At 45.2% G+C, this 15,124-nt stretch overlaps 1 protein-coding gene across 1 annotated transcript in view; it reads right to left on the bottom strand.

Annotated features, from left to right (window-relative positions):
• Positions 1–15,124, bottom strand: part of LOC144274740 (netrin-1) — a 211,627-nt gene that overhangs the window by 75,488 nt on the left and 121,015 nt on the right. The window contains exons 3-4 of the mRNA XM_077833801.1: positions 7,434–7,583; positions 4,038–4,091 (exon numbers count right to left, since the gene is read on the bottom strand). Coding sequence (XP_077689927.1) covers positions 4,038–4,091; positions 7,434–7,583 — 204 coding nt within the window. The remainder of the gene's footprint in view (positions 1–4,037; positions 4,092–7,433; positions 7,584–15,124) is intronic.

Below are 15,124 nucleotides of genomic sequence, written 5' to 3' on the forward strand. Positions count from 1 at the left end.
TTTCCTAATGGACTTGCTGTCAAACCCCCACTGGCATACTGGCAGGATTAGCCCCTTCGCTGCACATTGATGTACATTTATGTACTCCTCTTAATCTGAGACCTTTTGGGAGTCCCCCAGACTGAGATTGGGTTCTTGTACATTCCCACACATTTCAAGAACAGCCGAGATGTCCCTCAGCACCTTCATCATATGTATCGCACCCCAAAGGAGGCTTAACATACAGCACCAGCGAGGGCTTTGGCTTTAGTTCCTTTGGCAATTTGCTTTCCTGTCAAGGGAGAGCAATGGGACAAACTTTCCCTTAGCATTCCAACCAGATTGTCACAAGCATATTTCCAGATTAGCCCTTTAGATCCTGTTCCCCCTGGCACCTGTTGCACTGCTGTCACTCATTAGCGTCCCATGGAAATCATTAGGGTTTTTGGATATACCTGATATTGTGCATTCAGCAGCACAGCAGTTGTGCTGCCCCTGGAAGTAACTGATGCATTTGATAGCTTTGACTGGTGTGTTTTGCCTTGGGACGTATCATTCATTTTAGCAGCAGCCCAGCAAGCGTGCTCCACCTCTATGCACCTGCAATGATTAGCAGCTCAGCAGGTGCTCTCTGCCCAGTTGTACCTGGAACACTCAACAACACAAGCAGATGCACTCTGCCTGGATGCGTCTAGACGGTTTGGCTGCTATCAGACAGCTGACGGCTTTTAATCTTTACACTGCAACAGATGAAAAATTGTACAACATTTCAAAGGTCCTAGAAAGGGTCATTTTTCTCCAGGATTTCATAGCACACTACTGGGGGCAAAGGGATGACCAGAGGCTTTTTATCTGGACAGCTAAACAAATAAACAGCATCATACGTCTTATTCATCTCCTCTCCATTTGTGATGCTCACTTTCTCACCAGTGCTGAACTGCAGGATGGTTATCCATGATCAGTCTCAAGTTGCTTTCTTTCTCTAAATATAGATTGTCTGAAACCACTGCCACAGTTACTGGTTAAACTTCGAAAACAAACACATTACAAAGAGAAATGCCAATGTAAAATACAGCGCTCTTATCCTTATTTTGAATCCAGTCCATTTTATCACTGTCAGAAACCTTGGTAAGGCCACATGAGTTAATTTTTCGCAATATCACCGATTGGTACATGTTTTCCCATAAACTGGTGGCATAGGGTCATTCTTTGGTCACTTACTTATGTCAAGCATTTCTTAACTCTGTGGCCTAGTATGGCTAAACTGAAATCTTACAGGCCTCAGCCTATAGGCCTTGTGTTTCAGCCCTACTTACTTATATACCAAAAACCTAATGATCTCTTCTAACTACTGATCCATCTTATACTTCTATAATCCTATACTGTGTGGTCACTTCCCTTGGACTTTGTGTGTTCCTAGAGACTCTACATCTGAAGCAAGTAGCAGAGGTGACTTTCACTCTACTGAGCTTGAAACTGTAGCCACCAGAGCTGAACCTACAGTGGTATAACACCCTAGTACAAAATTTGCTTTAAATAAAATAAAAGGCTACATATGCATTTCCACTGAGAACAGTCATGTCCCTAGGAAGGAACTATTACCTCTGTTCAGTATCAGTGAGAGGCTTCAATCAGGGAAGCATGTTTAGTACTGGGGACTTTGCACAAGAATGGGGTATTTGCAAACTTAGAGAAACTCATAACAAAGCAGCAAGGATGAAGAAAAGTTTGGAAAATAACCTTCTGGAGGAACTCTGAGAGTCTGAGAAGATAATTGCTCAGAGGTGCACCATGACAGCCTAAGGAGGAAAGGGAGCAATAGCTCTTCCCAGTGAAAGACAATAAGACAAAAGAAAACAGGCTGGAGCTGTAACAAGGAATGTTTAGATTTGTGGTTGTGAAATGTGGAACAAAGACCCAAACATCCAGTGTTTTCAACTTAGTTGTTCCAATTCTGCACAACTGCCTCTGTTGCTAATCCTTCTTACCACTGCTTTATTTACTGTTGAAACACTCATGAATCTCTTCTCATCTCATGTACGAATTTGCTGACCTTAAAAGACAACAGCTAACAAACTGACCTAATGTCAGTGCAAGCTCTCAACCCCAAACCCAGGTTAAGTTGCATGCAGTTTGGGGGAAATTTGTTTCTGCACAGATTCATACTTCGTACCTGGGCCAGGGAGACTGCAGTTCAGTGAACAGTTTTCATGAGGCACCGACGAGAGTTACAGACTCCAGGCCCTCAGATATTTCTTGCCCTGAGCAACAGATTTCCCCTCTTTAATCCGGGCCACCAATCAACCCAACAAGACAAGTTGAAATTCAGTGTTGCTGCTGCTGTGACTGAATGACACAGGAGGAAGAGAGCAAAGGCTTAAGCGTCACTGCTAAAGAAAACACTGAGCAGGCTCAACTTTCCATGACACTGCAGACTAAAGCCTTCGCCCTTTTGCTTTCCAGATATCCCTGTCCTGAGAAGGGTTACTAAGTACCGAGCAATGTGACTGGCCTGAAAGTTCACTGGGTGAAAAGTCCTGCCACCGAACAGTGTGAGGGACTCTGAGTTCAAGTCAAGGTGACATCCATCACTTTTAGTACAAAATCCCTAATTTATGAATCCTCCTACACTGCTGGGACAAAAGTAAACAATCTCTGCTCCTGAAGTCCCGCACAGAGACAGTACTGTTCAAATATTGCAGGAATCTACAAGCCTTTGGACATCATCAGTTACCATGTCCACTTTCCTGGGGGACTCTTGCTTGCATTGTGATTGCCTGTTGAGACATGTTAGGAAACTATATATAAATCTCTGGCAAATCACTTTGTGACACAGGAGCAGGGGTGAGGGGTGGGCATTCTTCTACGACATACGCTGGTATTAATCAGGAGCAACTCCATTGTAGTCAGTGGGATTGCACCGTTGTAAAGATGGTGTGAGTGAGAGGAGAACCAACTCTGGGGTCTTCAGCACCGACATCTGCACAGTATAAAAGTATTTGTTTCTCGTGCAAGGAGGAGGAGCATGTATGGGAAAATAAGAGGGTTCACATGTCATGAGGTGCCTGGGCTGTCTCAGAAAGACTTGGGTTTATCCTGGATCTGGGCCGTTGTACTGAGGCTGTCAATCTGGACATTATAACAAATCCACAGCCACCTAAATATTCCACGGTTATCCCACGGCCCCTTGGAACTCCATTGCAACAGACGGGCTGGAAGCCAGATGATCCTGCTTTACAGCTCAGACTTCTATCGTGATTATCCTCTAGCCCTTACTAGTGTTGGGTGTAAGGCAGTGGAGGGCAGTGGTGCAAGTCCATGCACATCTATCCACGCCCCTCCCACCCCGCCCAAGCCAGCACCTTGCACTGAATCTCTGTCCCAAACCTAGCCCAGCTGCTCTTTGACTATGGAGGGAAGCCCTTCCATACGCCCTGGCTTAATCGGCTGTAAGGAGGGAACGTGCCATCCTGGCTTGCCCGTGGGTTTGGGGCAAGCAAAAGATAATCACTTTTGCCCTGCTGATGAAGAACAATTGAGCTGGGCACTGTGGTTCCAGTGTCCCTAGACAAGAGAAGATTTGTAACCATGCAGGTGAAGCTTGGCTTCTAGTCCTTATCTCAGTCTGGCCATTATGTTTCAGTTCCAGGCGCCCCTCTGGGCAACCCCAGACTAGAACGTCATATACATTGGTAAATACATACAAACCCAGTCAATGCAGTCACAATGTGTCTCCTCCGAAAAGTCTCCCTGCGTTTCTGTCTGTGCATTCACATGATGCAGGGTCCCAGAAGTGCCCACCTGCACAGGCATTTTGGAGCTTCTCTCTGCAAGCACGTTCTGGGCTTTAATTGGTATTAGCTTATTCCAGTACAGGTAACAGAACCAAGGGGATGCCTGTAGAGCGATAACCTCCCATTTCCCCTGCCTTCCTCCCCAAAATGACTTTTACTCTTGCTTATCTATCCAGGAAGCCTCCCTCCTCTGCCCACTGAAACCCTTTTCCATCAGTGCATCCATCAGTAGAGTGGATTAAAAAAGAAAGGAAAATAACATACCTGCAGGTTCTTCTGTGCTGCTGGCTGCAGTGGTGGGTGGAGCAACAGGAATCTCTGTGCAGGAGAACGAGAGACAGGAGGGGAAGAGAAAGGATAAAAAAGGGGGGGTGGGCATTATTTCAAGCTCTGGAGAAGACTGAGCTATCCACACATCCCACTTGCTTTTACTAACTCCATCTGCACTGGAGTTGCTTGCACAGTCTTACATGTGTCACAGTAAGAAAGCAAAGGGTTACACTTGAGATCCAATGGTGCTCTTGCGGGATACAGAACCTGCCCCAAGTTGACAACTGCTTGTGTTGCCCAGATGGGTGTAATATAGGAATTGGGAGTTCATCTCTTTATTTTTTAAAATAAATAAGAAAAAGTGCTTAATTCAAGATATGGCCTGGGGCTAAAGCAGCCAGTTTTAACCGTATTCTAGCCAATGTCAAACAAACTGAAAGAGAGAACGATGCTAATGTTTGCTTCTTCTGCTTAGTTGTTGTGTGGATGCATGTTTCAGGAAGTGATCTTTGCAAATCATTTATTTCCAGTGCAGTAGGCTATGCCATGTGTCAAGTATGCACCTTATTGTATCTCCTTGGTGGGACAGACATTTTATCTCACATCTTGAAGGAAATACAAATACCTCTATTGCTAGTGAAATGTTCCCTGCTTTAATTTCCTAGTCACTGGATTTTAAGTATTTTCATACATATTTGAGGCCCTATAATGCCCCGGATCTGCATGACCAACTCTAACTGAGCACAGCGATGTCAATAGGATGGAATGCAGGATATGATCCTAAGTGCAGTGGGATGATCTATTCTTCCCTCAGTGCACATGGAATGAAAACTTTTACATATTTAGAGCAAAGTGCTGGGATTTCTGTGCATATGCGAAAATCCTGATAGGAGAAGAGAATATGAGTCGAAATCCTCCATGTGAATCTGAGAGCAGAATTTAGTCAGGGGAAAACAGCATACATACTAAGGCTTGAAATCTTTCTCTTCATGACTTGTGTGGCTCCCTCCAAAATCAGTATAAACCATACAAATGTTTGTGTTGGATATTTGGCCGTAAGTGTATTCCTGTTTGTTACATGGGCTGTGAATTTTATGAAAGATGGAAGTCTACTGGATTTTGAATGGGGAAAATATAGGCAATGGTAAATCAGAGAGTTAAATCAGAAAGTTAAAGACAGATGGAGGAACCTGTTCTAGTCAAACTTTACCTGCTTCCTCCCTGTCTGTGTCATGAAAAAAATGCTTAGTACAAAAACCATTGCTCTGCATTCAAAGTATCTATTATGCTGGTTGACATTTTCTAAGGATGAAACTGTGCTTGAAAAAATCAGAGATCATTGTGAGCAGAATTTATATAAGTTTTAACAGTTTTGGCTGCATATATTTGGCATATGTATATTTCATTATATATTGGCCCTGCAAAATTCTAGTTGTCCTCTTACCCTGGGGCAAGAGATTTTTACTGATGGGCAAGTAAAATACACTTTCCTCCCCATGATCACGATTGTAAAGAATATTCACTAATTGTAAATTGTCGTGACAATATATACATATAGAAACAGGATTTGTAACTAGTCGTCAGCTCTGAAATTATTCAAAATGTACCCCCAAAATGTGCGGGTTCCTTAAAACAATATTTTACAATGAAAAAGAATCAAAACCCAGTAATACGGAAAAAAAATCTCCTGTGGAAGTGCTTAAAAGCCTTCACGCACCATCAGATTTTCTGTCAAAGGCAGAGCAGAGTGCCTGCATGTTCTTTAAAATGCCAGCAGTATGCAAAGCCAGACATCCAGCCACTAGAGAGCAGCTTAGCATTCTAGCAGGCTGATACTCCAGCAACCTGACTGTCTCTCAGGCTGATTCCACGAGTTGGCATGAACATGCTCCTCATTGTGCTCACTTTGATAATGTTGAAATTCTGTCTGTCTTTATGTAGCGCAATGCAACCCAGAGGAGGTGATGCAAGGAGCAACTTACCCTCTGATTTACCATGGCTGTTGGGGACGGTAGTGATAAACCTTTGCACATATCCATTGCAAAACACACTGGAGTGTCAAGACTATGGCATCTTGGGAAACAAGCGTCTGCTTTTGGCTCCTGCTGTCCCATTGCAACTTGGGAAAGAATGAATCTCAAATGACCAAAACCCACCATGGAATGCATACTTGATTCAGTAATAAAAGTGGAAAAGGGGTATCTCTCCATACTTAGAAACAGTCATCATCTCAGCCAGACCTTGGGAATAGACAATGCTGAAATAGACCCATGGTCTCTGATAAAGACTTGATTCTTTCAACCTTCATCTTCCTTTTTGTCTTAACACCAGGAAGTTAGCAGGCAAGGAAGGCTGCTGTCTACTGCCCCTCCTGCTTTCCAAGACTACTGTGGTTTTATTTTTTTGTTTTGCTTTTTAAGTTTAGAATTTTGACATTTGGTTTCTGTTACAGAAGTAGAGAAGGAGGGACTGAAACAACCATATGCACATAACAGACGCACAGAGTTATCCAACAACAGCAAAGACAACAGGCAGCACAGCGAATGGTTCAATTGAAGAGCTTAGGGGTTAGCATTCGACTGAAACACAGAACACACTGGCTAGCTGTGCAGATGTGGCTCTCTCTAAGATTGGTTTGCAAGGGGGTATAAAAAGGGGGCTGGGGTTTTACAAAGGGAGAAAAAAAAGGAGGATGCAGCCTGGTGCTTGTTGCTGTTGTTGTTTTTAAAGTGTATTTTAAATCAGAAGATTAATAAAAACTTTAAAAGACAAATAAAAATGTCAAATGTTCCACATTTCTGGCTGGATCATGTGAGGGTACAGTCCCATTTAACAGTCTGGGTGTGCGTGCTTGTAGAGCGCTCAGCTGCTTTCGATATGCTTTTAGGATGACAGCAACTGTTAATAATGAACCCAGGCAATCTGCTGGGTTCAGTCAAAGGGCCTTGACAATACAAGGCAAGGAAAGAAAAACATCAGAGCAATTTGCCATAGGAACCAGGATTGTGGTGGCATCTCAAAGGAAATAAACACTCAGGACACCCTTTGCATTACAGAAGTATTTGCAAAGCAAAAATCAAGCCCTTTTCTAAAGCACCCAGCTGTTTGATTAAGTGGGTTTTAGATTGCACTCACATAACCTAACCAGTGTGGCAAATGATATGCATGTAATCTGTGCATATATCTACGGCATATATGCACACACTACATGCAATCTGTCCAGCTAGGAGTTCACAAATGTGTTTTCAATTAAACACTGGTAATTGAGCATGTAAAATCTGGTGTTAGTAACCATTCAACCCATTTGGGTTTCAGTGGCTGAGCTGCTGTTGGCTTTTTTAAAGGTTAATTCTACTATGCTACAGACTTCAAAAAGAGTGGTCCACGTACTTATGCAAGGGGCAATGGGAGATCGGCTTTGCTGGTAGCCTTTGGCACATCGATTGCACGTGATGCCAGTCACACCATCTTTACAGGGACATTGACCTGTGGTTTGATTACAGGTTTTGCCAGCTGCACCCACGGGATGGCAATCGCATGCTGTGGGGGGAACACACAACAAAAGGGTCAGAGGGGGGGAGGGGGAAAATGTACAATGTCATCTAGCAACAATATCAAAGAGCGCCACCTATGGTATGAGACAGTATTACACTAGAGCTGCAGGACTAGGCAGAAGCAGCAGTGATTGCCACAAGGTTTCCACAGCTATCCGTCCAATATAACGCTACTGCATTTCTGTAGCCAGCAATCCCGTCAACCTGAAACGAAGGTGGCAATTTATAGAGGTTGATTTAAACAGTCACTAGGCAAGTCAGAGGGGATGAACAAGCCCACAATCCAGTTGCTGAGGACATGGCGAAGGCAAACCGTTCTGAAGGCAAAACATGCACCTAGTTATGTCAAACCAAGTGGACAGTGTTTAGTGGAGGCTTTATCTGCCTCCAGATCTGAGCAGCCGAGGTAGCCCGGGGTCTTTTAGAGCATTGCTGTGATGACATCCACCCTGTGATGTTGCATTAATTCCAGGAGTTCTGGGGTTGGGAACGGTGGTCCCATGGCTGGGAGCGCCAGGAGAGGGAGAGGCAGATAAACATGGTGATTCAGGAATCCACACTGCCAGGGTCACTGCAAAGTCACGCCGCATGTGCTATTGGCCAGTTCATTAACAGAGGAGAACGACTTCTGAGAGGAGTTGCACATCTGCCGGGTGGGTTTTAGCTGGAAACTATTTGGTTTCAGAAAGGCCCTAAATTCATTTCACCTCTTATGTAAGAACCTACTTTTCTTACTTTGCCTTTCACCCTGTTCCTGCTGAGCAGCACCCCCTGCAGCTGGTACTGTGGGCGTAGGAAGAAAATGCCCTGGTCTTTTTTTCCCAGCCTGGGGTACCCGCTTCCTGGCTTGTCCCACGGTTCCATTTCAGGTGGATGGAGGTTTGAGTGCAGGTGTGAAGGGCGCGAAAGGGAATGCAAAATCTGCACTTGAAATGACACTGCGTTACTTTCCCACGTCACTTACTGTGCAGCTGTTTGTTAAAAGCATCAGGGACTGTAACCATCACAGCGCTTCATGAACACAGGCTCAGAGGCTCATTAACGTCCCTGTTTTTCATATGCTACACACTTAGGGCCTGATTGTGGCCTGCCCCGCCGAGATGGGCAGTGATGAGGAACATGCGAGGAGCTCTCCTTCCCTCCTCTAGCATTCTCCTGCAAGGTCCAGTCACAATCCCCCTAAGAAGCACAGACCCCACTCCCTCTGAGTGTCCCATTTGCTGCTAGCGACCCTAGGCGTTCGGTGAGGGCAGGGCAACGGCTGTCCCTGCTTCCTATGCCCAAAGGCCAGCAGAACTGAGTGGGTATGGGAAGGGGAGTGTGTGATACAGCTGAATTCCACCCGAGGACTCCAGCCTGTTAGCATCAGTTTGAGCATGTAACTCCCACTGGTGCTAATCATGGACTCTTCAGAGGGCCCATCCAGGAGGTCCTCTTGTGCATCCCTGTTCCCCATTGTGGCAGTCTGTATCCCTTCACCTGATCAAGGGGAGACCAGGTCTCTCTGGGACACTCTGTGCTCCGATCTGCACTATGGCCCCCTTTTGAACAGCCAGTGACCATCCCATGCATGCAGCTTCGCTCCATGAAACCTTGTGACTCCCACCAGTTTGTCCCGAAGCCATTTGTCTCACCGAACGCATTGCCAAAGCCCCATTTTCTGTGCTTCGTTTGTGCCTATTCTGGAGTGTCCTTGACTGGAACAACACCTCTGAGACATCTAGACATCCAGACCCCCCTCCCCATACACATACACGCCGGTCATCTCTTAACCACACGTTACATAGTCAACGCCTCAGCTGTACTGGAGTCAGTCCCTCCATCCTGCTACATGTTGTTGTTCCTCTCTTACCCCTGCTCTGTGTGGCAGGCTTGCCTGGGATGGGGTACAGAATGGAGCACAGTGTCCCAGAGGGAGGGCTTACACCCCAGTGCATAGAGGGGTGCTGTCCCCCTGAATCCGCTGGCAGTGGCAGCCTGGAAATGCCCCCAGCTGCCATGGCAAGTAGAAGAAGGCAGTGACCACAGACCCCTTAACCCTGCACACACACCCCCTACACTGGCCCTGGAACTGCCCCAGCCTGTCCTGACACCATCGAGGCAAATCTTCTCTGAACTGCCCCTCTCCATTTCAGTAATAGGTTGGGGAGTCATTTGGGCCCAAGGTTGGGTGGGGGAAAAGAGTGGGGCACAAAGCTGACTCTACAGACCTGAATTCCTGCTGCCCTTCCGCTCTCCTCACAAAATCCCCCTGCCCCTCCTCCGGCATCCTCCCCCCTCAAATTCTTGCTTTCCCCCCCTCTGGCTTCTTTTTTCTTCTTCAAATTCCCCATGCCCCAGCTCTCCTCTGAAATGCCCTCCCCTCCCTCAAATTCCACCTTCCCCCCTCTATCTGGCTCTCTCCTTCCCCATCAAATTCCTTCCACCCCCACTCCTTTCCCTGCCAGCAAACTCCCCCTCCACCACCCTCTCTGGCTTCCATATTCTGCCCTGAAGTCTCTATCCCCCTCTTCAGTTTCCTCCTTCCCCTCCCCGCAGCCTCTTTCTTCCCTCCCCCATCTTTCCCCTTGGAGTTCTGGGAGGGGCAAGTGGGCAGCCTGCAGAGGGGCAGCTGCCTCGTCTCTGCCGTCTCTGCCATTCCCCTGCTGCCCATCTGCGGGCAGAGCCAACTGCCAGGAACTGCTAAGCTGCTCCTCAGCTATCAAGGAGCGGTTCAGGTTGGGGGGGGAGTGCAGCAGGATGCACCATTGTCCTCCATTCCCCCCTATGCCTTCTCCCCACTTCCACGTCTACATGGCTGAGAGTTTGGGGGAGGGGAGACAAGTGTCCCCCTCTACTTAAAATTTGGGATGGATGAAAATGCCCCTTCCACCTTCCCTCTATTCATGTCCCTAGTCACTTGAAGGACTTGTGGCAGCGTGAGGCAAAGGAAAAAATCTGGTAAAATGCCACCCTCCCCCGGCTTCTCGCAGAGCTGGTCAGGAAAAGTGGGGAGGGAGAAGAGTTTCCTGCAGAAAATTTTGACAGAAATTGACATTTTAATCAAAAAATTGAAAACTGCAAGTTTTTGTCTGATGTGGGGTGGGTTTTTAACTAAAGGTCAAAATTTTTCACAGAAAGCAGGCACTTTTGGTGAAACATTTAGTTTAATCAAACCCCAATTTTCCATCAAAAGACAGTTTTGATGGAAAATTTTTGGCAATCCAGACTTAAGATCAAAAGAGACAGGCTGTCTCTTCTGGGGAGGGAGCAGTGTGAGGAGGGGTATCAGGAACAAGCTACTCAGAAATCAGGGAAGGGTTGGCAGCAATAAGATATAGTTTAAAACTGTAAAAGGTTATAAAGGAAAACAATAAAAAGGGAATTGGGAAAGGGTTGAAAGAAATACAGAATAAGGAAAAGGTTAAAGATCAAAGACTAGCAGACAGGACAGGGTTCAGAACCAGGGATTTCCCTACACCCCCCCATGGGGGTGTTTACCTCCCCCCCGAATTCCCCCCCCCCCCCCGTTTTGTAAACTAGTTACATGCAGTGTTGCCAATTTAGTGATTGTTTGGAAATTTGAATTGAAATTGAAACATTAATATACACTTTAAAAGCATATAAAGTGTATCATAAAATATGTGTATCTGAAAAAGTATAATAGATTTGAAAAGTATGAATATAGACTAGCTTCCTTATACAGCTGTTGTTTTTATGACCATGTCAGTGCATTCATTTTGGTGATGTTGGCCAACCTAATAATTTCAAATTATGATTTGTAAGAAAGTCTAAATGAGCTCTCCCTGACAGCTAGTGATGAGCTGGGGGGGCTAGGGAGAAACACTTCAGGACCAGATTGTATTTACATTCACACCTAATCTACCTAGGTATCCAGCAGATAGAGCTGTGTTGCCCAAGTGATAGATTTTGTCTGGGGTTGGGCTACAAATCACTTGAATGCAGGGGGGTAAATGTTGTTATTCTTACTGTATGAGTACAGGGCAGTAGAACGTTACTTAGCCTGTGCTGATTGAGGGCATCAAGAGAGAGGCTGGGGACAGGTGTTTGGCTTGATGGTCTGCCTGAGTCACAAGTACTATTTGACCTGCCCCTCTCCACTGTTTAAAGACAGAGCTGATTAGGCTCCATAGAGAGTCTTTTGTTCTGTTAAGTGACCACTAAGCTGAAATCAGGTCTAAGTGCTTAGACCTGCTGTGGGACAGTGTTTCTGTGGAAGAGACGGCCCAGCCTGCACTAGCAGCGAGGTTCCCTCAGTGAGAGCGCAGCTGAAATCACTGAGAGCTGGGTGGAACCTCAAGAGACCAATTCGCAGAGGTCACAGTGGCAGGTGGCAGCAGAAGGTGATGGCGCAGGGCCATTGGCAACAGAGTGATGGAGTGAACAGTGGCACAACGAACAACAGTGGCCAGAGCGAACAGTGAGCAGCTGGAGGAATGAGTAAGGTGCCTTCTTGCTCCCCACCTGGGAGGTGAACTTATGTGAAAACATCTCTGAACTCTGAGTCTCCACTGACCAAGGACAACACTGGTGAGTTCATGCGAACAAACATGGCTGTGGTATAATACTTTCTATTTAGGCAAGAGATACCACACACTACAAACTGGAGGCCAATGTTAAATGCATTGTCATTTGTTCATCCTGAAGTTGAACACTGATTCCAAACAACACCAGCAAATGCTCACTGTCTTTCTGCAAGAAACTCAATTGACTGGCTAGACGCATGTGGTGCAAAAGTGAAAGATTCAACAGTTGAAAAAGTGAAGAACTCTCACAGAAAATTTGCATACATGGCTGATGAATGCACCAGTGCAAATGGTCATCAAGTATTAAGTCATTGTGTATGTTATCTTGATGTCAGTGGTAGGCCAGTACATGCATTTTTAGATGTTCAAGTTATAGAAGACAGATTGGCTGCATCTGTGACAACCCACATCTTAGAAGAGTTAGATGCTTGTCAGTTGGACCCCAAACAGATGGCTGCTTGTGCATTTGATGGAGCTGCAAACTCCTCTGGAAGACATGGTGGAGCACAAGCTTTGCTCAGAGAAAAGTGTTACCCTAGTTTCTCCCATACACTCTGCAGAGGCCATCTACTCCAACTAGCACTAGTACGAGCTGCAGACTCTTCAAAAAACATTTAAAAAGCTATACATTTAAAGTCTTCATTATATTCTTTTTTCAGCCGGAGTCCAAAAAAAAATGAATATCTTGGAAAATATAGAAGATACACTGGGACTGAAGTTCAGATTACTCCAACCTGGGAAAACCCTCTGGCTTTCTCATGAGCGATCCTTGGCTGTTGTCTTAAAATTACTCCAGCCATTATTACTGGCTTTGGAAAGTATCTACGAAGATGGGATGGATCTAAGTAGTGAGGCTGGTGGATTACTTTTGCCATTACGTTCAGAGAAGACTATTGCCATTCTCTCTCTTGTAAGTCTACTGTCGAAACCACTTGGGTCATTAAACAATGCCATCCAGGCATCTTCTACAACAGTAGTAGATCTTTGTCTAGCAATAGAAGCTACATTTGGATCAATCAGAGAGTTATCCATTGAAAAAGTACTGGAAGAAGCAAAGACTTCAGTCCAGAAGTTGACTAATGAAGGCATTTATATGGAATCCTTAAGTGAAGAGGACAAGAAGTGTTTGTTAAGACAACTGAAAAAGTACATAGACTTGATTTTTAAAAATCGACAACAGCGACTTCTAGATTCTACTCAACCTTTACGTAGCTTTTAGAGATTCCTGTCTTATAAAACACCGACAGTTGAGTGGAGTGAGGCACTACCAGCAATGGGGCAGCCATGTGCTCAGGACAGAATAGAGAATTTGAACACAGAGTGGAATATCATACAACGAATGAATGAAGATTTGACTTCAACTTCTTTTTTATCATCACTAGTTGCTCGACCCGATCTTTATGCTATGTTTCCTGGGCTGAAAGAAGTAGGAATTCATCTCTTGCTATGCCCAGTCACAACAGTTACAGCTGAGCATTCTTTTTCATCATTGAATAGAATTTTGTGTTTTGAAAGAAGTCGCCTTCTGCCTGATCATGTGAATAAACTAATGAGCATATCAATTAAAGGAATGGAAGTACCGGACGTATGAGAAGCCACCAAAGATGAATGCATTGCATTCAAGAAGTTTATTAACAGAGTTGTACAAAATTATAACAAGAAACCAAGAAGGATGTAGATGTAGTGCTTCATAGAAGGCTTGAGTAGCCAACTTTAATTTGTGTGATGATTTTAAAAACTAATAAAATGGTCATGAAACATTTTTCAGTTTTTACTATGGTGCCATACAGCCCACCTTCACCCTCACGGTCTCACCCCTCATCGGCCCTGACCCCCCGTAAATTTGAACACCCCACCTAATTTCAATTCCTGGGGAAAACACTGTTCAGAACAAAGAGTAGCTAGGCAAGGGTTAAATGCAATAAGGCAAATCCAGCAAGGGTTCTGAGTGGAAGACAAAACACTTTGTTGTGCATGCCGCCTCTCCTCCCCTTTGGGCCCATATATTGTTCATATAGGGCAGGAGCCTGCAAGTCCTCCATCCTATGAGTAATCCTTATCCACAGGAATGGCTCCATTGATTGCAATAGGACGGCTTCAGTGAATAAAGATTGCTCATGAGAGTAAGACTCACAGAATCAGGCCCGAAAGGTAGGGACCTTACAGGAGAGGGGTCTGTCTGTAAAGCACCGCAAGACTTTGTGGGCACCATATAAATAAATAGCAATACCACCTCCCTCTCCCATGATGTGATACTTTTGTGTATCCTGTCAAAATCTGCTTTTGTCATTTTTATAGCCATATCACATAGTAAACTCATTAGAGAGATAAGGTGGGTGAGGTAAGGTTGTCTCTCTTTCTAACAGAAGTTGGTCCAACAAAAGATATTACCTCACTCACCTTGTCTCGCTAATATCCTGGGACTAGCACGGCTACAACAACACTGCACATAATCAACTCATGTCTAATTGGCTGTCTACTCTCACCACTAGGTCTCCTTCAGCATTAATTGTACTTTGCTCTTATAAGCACCTTACAAAGGAAGATCAGTAGCATTATCTTCATTTTGGACGTGAGCACAACACAGGCACAGACGGGGCAGGGATTTGCCCAAGGTCTCACAGAAGGTCAGTGAGCCTGGAATGGAACCCCGACTTCCTTAGGGGCCCTATCAAGTGGGCCCCAATGATTCTCTTCAGCATGAGATCTCAGCCTGTCTTCTGTGACCTCCTGAATGGAGGGCAAATCCTGAATGGATTTCAGAACTCCCTTTCTTTAAGTGGCTCCCAAAACTTTTCTGTTTTGTAGCATGAGACTGAAAAGGAATAGGGAACATTATTAGGGTAAAATTCTTGCATTTGATCCTCACTGGTTACGTAGGACCTGCCCTGCAGATTCTGCAGTCATTCCATGCATAGAATTTCCATGAACAACACAGACACTAAAGGAGTACAGAATATCCCACAGAGATCCATAGGGCAGAGGGGAGAGGAGACTGCTC

This window comes from Eretmochelys imbricata, chromosome 14 (genome assembly GCF_965152235.1).
Source record: "Eretmochelys imbricata isolate rEreImb1 chromosome 14, rEreImb1.hap1, whole genome shotgun sequence".
In the NCBI taxonomy this organism is placed as follows: Eukaryota; Metazoa; Chordata; order Testudines; family Cheloniidae; genus Eretmochelys; species Eretmochelys imbricata.